A 6,478-nucleotide genomic window follows, 5' to 3' on the forward strand; every position below is an offset into this window, starting at 1 on the left:
AACTGCAGTCCCAACAACTGATACCCCAACAACCGCTGTGCCTACTGCTGCTGTGGTAACGACTTCTATGCCCATTACTGCTGCACCAACCAATTCTGCTGCAACAACTGCTACTTCAAGTGCAGCACCCACAACCACTGCACCAACAACCGCTGCACCAACAACTGCTGCACCCACGACTGCCACTCCCATGACTGCAGTCCCAACAACTGATGCCCCAACAACCGCTGTGCCTACTACTGCTGTGGTAACGCCAACAATCCCAACAATCTCTGCACCAACAACTGCTGCATCCACAACCCCTGTGCCAACGACTGCTGCACCCATAACTGCAGTTCCAACACCCGTAGCACCCACAACTGCTGCGCCAACCACTGCGCCCATGACTGCTGCCCCCTCAACTATTGCACCAACAACAGCTGCACTCACAACTGCTTCACCCACGACTGTTGCCCCAACAACCTCTGCGCCAACAACTGCTGCACCCACGACTGCTGCCCCAACAACTGAATCTCCCACGACTGCAGTCCCAACAACTGATTCTCCCACGATTTCTGCGCCAACAACCACTGCACCAACAACTGCTGCACCCACGACTGCCACTCCCACGACTGCAGTCCCAACAACTGATGCCCCAACAACCGCTGTGCCTACTACTGCTGTGGTAACGCCAACAATCCCAACAATCTCTGCACCAACAACTGCTGCATCCACAACCCCTGTGCCAACGACTGCTGCACCCATAACTGCAGTTCCAACACCCGTAGCACCCACAACTGCTGCGCCAACCACTGCGCCCATGACTGCTGCCCCCTCAACTATTGCACCAACAACAGCTGCACTCACAACTGCTGCACCCACAACTGTTTCCCCAACAACCTCTGCGCCAACAACTGCTGCACCCACGACTGCTGCACCCACGACTGCTGCCCCAACAACCTCTGCTCCATCAACTGCTGCCCCAACGACTGTTGCACCAACGACTGCTGCCCCCTCAACTGTTACAACCACAACTGATGCTCCAACAACTGCTGCACCCATGACTGCTGCCCCAACAACCACTGCGCCCACGACTGTTGCGCCAACAACCGCTGCACCCACAACTGCTGCATCCACGACTGCTGCTCCAACAACCTCTGTTCCCTCAACTGCTACACCCACGGTCCCTGTGCCAACAACTGCTACTTCAACTGCAGCACCAACAACCCCTGCACCAACGACTGCTGCCCCCTCAACTGTTGCGCCAACAACTGCTGCACCCACGACTGCTGCCCCAACAACCTCTGTCCCCTCAACTACTGCCCCAACAACTGCTACGCCAACAACCACTGCACCAACAACTGTTGCACCAATGACTGCTGCCCCCTCAACTGCTGCCCCAACAACCTCTGTGCCAACAACTGCTGCAGCCACGACTGCTGCCCCAACAACCTCTGCCCTCTCAACTGCAGTCCCAACAACCTCTGCTCCCTCAACTGCTGCACCCACGACTCTTGCTCCCTCAACTGTCGCGCCAACAACCACTGCACCCACAACTGCTGCACCCACGACTGCTGCTCCAACAACCTCTGCTCCCTCAACTGCTACACCCACAGTCCCTGTGCCAACAACTGCTACTTCAACTGCAGCACCAACAACCCCTGCACCAACAACTGCTGCAGCCACGACTGCTGCCCCAACAACCTTTGCTCCCTCAACTGCTACCCCAACAACAGCTACGCCAACAACCGCTGCATCAACGACTGCAGCACCAACAACTGCAGCACCAACAACCCCTGCACCCACGACTGCTGCCCCCTCAACTGTTGCTCCAACAACCGCTGCACCCACAACTGCTGCACCCACGACTGCTGCCCCAACAACCTCTGCCCCCTCAACTGCAGTCCCAACAACTGTAGCACCCACAACTGCTGCGCCCACGACTGCTGCCCCCTCAACTATTGCACCAACAACCTCTGCTCCCTCAACTGCTGCACCCACGACTCTTGCCCCCTCAACTGTTGCGCCAACAACCGCTGCACCCACAACTGCTGCACCCACGACTGCTGCTCCAACAACCTCTGCTCCCTCAACTGCTACACCCACAGTCCCTGTGCCAACAACTGCTACTTCAACTGCAGCACCAACAACCCCTGCACCAACAACTGCTGCAGCCACGACTGCTGCCCCAACAACCTTTGCTCCCTCAACTGCTACCCCAACAACAGATACGCCAACAACCGCTGCACCAACGACTGCAGCACCAACAACCCCTGCACCAACGACTGCTGCCCCCTCAACCGCTGCACCCACAACTGCTGCACCCATGACTGCTGCCCCAACAACCTCTGCCCCCTCAACTACTGCCCCAACAACTGCTACGTCAACAACCGCTGCACCAACAACTGTTGCACCAACAACCTCTGTGCCAACAACTGCTGCAGCCACGACTGCTGCCCCAACAACCTCTGCCCCCTCAACTGCTACGCCAACAACCGCTGCACCCACAACTGCTGCTCCAATAACCCCTGCTCCCACCGTGGCTCCTTCAAATCTTTACGAAATCAAAGTCGACATGAATGGTGAACGATTTGATACTGAGTTCAAAAACCGAAGCAGCAACAAATTTAAAGACCTTGAAAAACGTGTGGTTGAAACAGTGAGTGAAATTTTCTTCTTGCAGCATTAAAGTAGAAGGTTTTTAATTCCACTTTAAGATTGTTGTTTGTTGAAACCTTTCACTTTCTTTTTTCACAGTTTAATATGATATACAAGAATCAATATGGTCATCTTTTCGTCAGATGCTTTGTGATCGAGTTTCGGTAAATAAGATTTTGGTGACAATTTATGCAACCCACATAAATGAACACTATTTCATATGTATGTGTTCTCCTGCATTTTTTGTTTCACAGTCCTGCTTCAATATCAGGGACAGTAAAAGCAGAAGAGGAAGGAACTCAAGCACAGATGGGGATTGAATTCAATAATACTGTCCCCACTACAGACCTCCCAAAGCCAGAAGAAGTATCTCAGACTTTAGTAGTAGCTGTAAATTCTACCAACAACTTCACTGTCAGCCTAAATCCAGCCTCAGTAAATGTTGGTGCTCGTAAGTATTTTTAAAATTTTTTCCAAAGGTTAATCATATTAAAACAAGGATTTATAACCATGTGGCAGAAATGATTTATATTTTCAAAATGTGTTTTATAGTTACTACTGTGGGATCAACAACTGTAGCAGAAACAACCACCGCACCAACAACTACCATGCCAACAACTGCCCCAGCCACAACCATGTCACCAACAACTGCAGTAACAACCACCACACCAACAACTGCCCCAGCCACAACTGTGGCATCAACAACTGCAGTAACAACCACCACACCAACAACCACGGTGCCAACAACTGCCCCAGCCACAACTGTGGCACCAACAACTGCAGTAACAACCACCACACCAACAACCACGGTGCCAACAACTGCCCCAGCCACAACTGTGGCACCAACAACTGCAGTAACAACCACCACACCAACAACCGTGGCACCAACAACTGCCACCACCACAACTGCATCCACAACTGCCGCTATAGCAACAAGATTTGTGATTTTCAGATCTGTTCTTGACACGTTTATAGACGACTTGCTGAATCCATCATCTTCAGCCTTTATAAATCGAAACTCCAAGATAAAGTCTCAGGTAAGTTTTCATAAAAATTAGGTCTATCACAAAAAGATCATTTTGCTGCATTTTATAATTTCATTCAACAAAAAAACCTTTATGTGACATACAATCTGTGTAAAAACAGCATTTAAAGATGGTTTCTGTGTCTGCAGCTTGAACCTCTCTACAGCAAACAATTCCCTTCTTCATTCAAAGCCTTGGAAGTGCAGTCATTCAGGTACTTTTAAAGTTTTTTTAAGGTATCAAAATTGTATACTGATGTAAAAACTAAAATTAATATGTTTTTTTATTTGCAGGAAAGGATCAATTGTCAACACGTTCAGCCTCACTTTTAAAAACACAGGTGTTCCTGCTGACACTGAGATCAAACAAGTTTTGGTGAATGCATCTTCCTCTGTCGTGGGCTTCGACATTGAAAGCAGCTCCATCAGTGTCAGTGACACATGTGAGTAACATTTAATGCTGCCTGATAACACATGACAAGCTGGACAATTATTTACTAAACTAATGTTTTGTTTCTCACTCACAGCTTCTGGTGTGATCCACAAGATCAGTGTCCTCACAGCATGCTGCCTGGTGCTGTTGTCATGGCTACTGACAAGCCAGCAGTAGAACCTGTGATGACTTCCACGGCTGCCATCACTCATAAAAACACAAAACCTTCAGGAATCAGATGAACCTAATGTCTTAGTAACATTGGATTAGGTGTGTCTGTTGAGATGTACTGTGTGGGAACACTGGGGATCCTGCCTAAACATGACAGAATGACACGGCCATCTTTGAGCATATTACTACTAAATATTCACTTGGGTATTCATTCTATTCCTCTCTGAGCTATTTATTGCCATGCAGGAAGACACGGGTTATCAGAAAGTATTTGCACAATCACACTATTGCTTTGCGAAAATATTGTATATCATGCTAAATGAGAAACATTAATATATAAGCTAAGTTTAATTTAAAATAATAATTTAAAAAAATAGTGTGCTAATTATGGGCACACTGAAGTAGCACCTTTAGAAACAAGTAACTGCTGTTATAACTTGCTTTGTATCTTCTCTATAAGTCTCAGTTACACTGTTTGCACATATTCATATTTATAATTTTTGGCTGCTTTTATGTTGAAAATAAATGTTGAGAATTTATCTGTTTCATAAACTGTAGCTTGTTTTGCTTGTTAATTAAATGAGAAAACTTGTCACTGTGTCCATAATGAATGGTATATTATTGCATTTATTGTTTTTTATCCACGACTACACTTAATGTCCTCACACTGGTCCCTTAAGTGCACCAAACACTAAGTCATATAAATTACATTATTTCTGGTTATTATTATGAGTTATTACTCTTTAAGAGGAGTTTCTGGATTGTTGTATACTTGCTAGCTCTTAATTGTAACCAATTGCATCAAAACCATGATACAGACACAGTTTCTGACTGTTTAATGGTATGAAGCTATTGTACAGAAAGGGACCCACCCTGTGTTGGGAACAGTAATTATGTTTATGGTTGGATATTATTCTATTAAAGTGACTCACGCAACTGCTGACTCCCAACCAACACTAGCAGGTGAGGCGGATTAATAGAAAATAAAAAGATCAATCATTACATTAAGTAAAGGAGCTTTTAACAAAGGTTGATTATTTTTCTTAGGACTTACTTCTTGTTGTCTACACCTTTCTGCCATTAAATAGGACTTGTATTTTATTGTCTGGTAGGATTAATGATATTGGCTGATTATGTTATTGTATCCACTCCCTGGTTAGTTCTAATTGATTTATTTATGTTCCGTCTGGGGAAAACAGGCAAATAAATAGAGTGAATATGGTGTGAGGATATTTGTATCTGTTTTTATTATTACTATTGATAGAGATCTCATTTGTTTAATATTGGAGGTCACAGGCAGTGCTGTAAGGGTTCATTCTTCTAAAAATGAACATTCAAATATCATGGTGAGGCTTAATGTAGATTACCCAGCTTTGACGCCATGCATAATATTTATAAATATCAAGTCGATGAATTGGAAATATTAATAATAGTAACATTCCATGCTGCATTTTTTTTCTACTCTTACGTCACTGGTCAGCTTTAAGAAAGAGGGAGCACAGACAGATAAAACAAACCTTATCCAAGAAAAACATGTGTTATCCAATCAACATGTGTTGTCTATTGTGGAAAGGTGTGTCCGGCACATTTCTCAGGCTTTATTCATAAACCTACCAACAGGATAGTAATCACTGGTTTTTGTTCTCTTTCACAAAAGAATACCAAAGTTTGAATCACACCCATCACTACAATGTCACTGACTGCTTAACATGTGCTCAGTCAGATTGTGTCTGAAGTAAAGGATTGCCCCTGAAGTTACCCTTTGATCTGGAGGTCACACGTGGCAACTGTGGTGGCTCAGTCTGACTCTACGAAAAAAAAAAAACATTACCAGAGGCAAAATGTACATTTGTTCGCCTTTGGCTTACATTTATTGGTATAGGACGCTATACTGGTATGTCTGTGAGGAATGAAAAAAACCCTTTGATACAGACTAGTTTATTCAAATTGCCATGGTTAATCCAATTATTCATCTCACTTCCCCAATTTCTGTTAAAGCCGGTTTATTTATGCACACCTTAACATTAGCACCATTGTATTGATACTGAACAGTCTCCGCTTCTCATGGTAGTGTCTGGGGTGGGGGGAGGACCCAAATGCTGGAAAAAACAAACAAACAGCGGTTCTGACGACTTATTTTGAAATGCAAAAACAGGCTTATAGGTTCATTGGATCATTGGAGTGAGAACATAAGCCAAGCACATTTGAAGGAC

General features: G+C 45.2%; 1 protein-coding gene across 1 annotated transcript; it reads left to right on the forward strand.

Moving 5' to 3' along the window:
- The first annotated feature begins 382 nt into the window (after positions 1–382).
- On the forward strand, positions 383–2,796 carry LOC114451204 (mucin-5AC-like). The gene is made up of 3 exons (XM_028429780.1): positions 383–1,480; positions 1,525–2,638; positions 2,737–2,796. Exons 1-2 carry the CDS (start codon positions 383–385, stop codon positions 2,563–2,565), a joined length of 2,139 nt encoding a protein of 712 aa, XP_028285581.1. The 3' UTR covers positions 2,566–2,638; positions 2,737–2,796.
- Positions 2,797–6,478: the final 3,682 nt, after the last annotated feature.

Source organism: Parambassis ranga, chromosome 18 (genome assembly GCF_900634625.1).
Source record: "Parambassis ranga chromosome 18, fParRan2.1, whole genome shotgun sequence".
NCBI lineage: Eukaryota > Metazoa > Chordata > Actinopteri > Ambassidae > Parambassis > Parambassis ranga.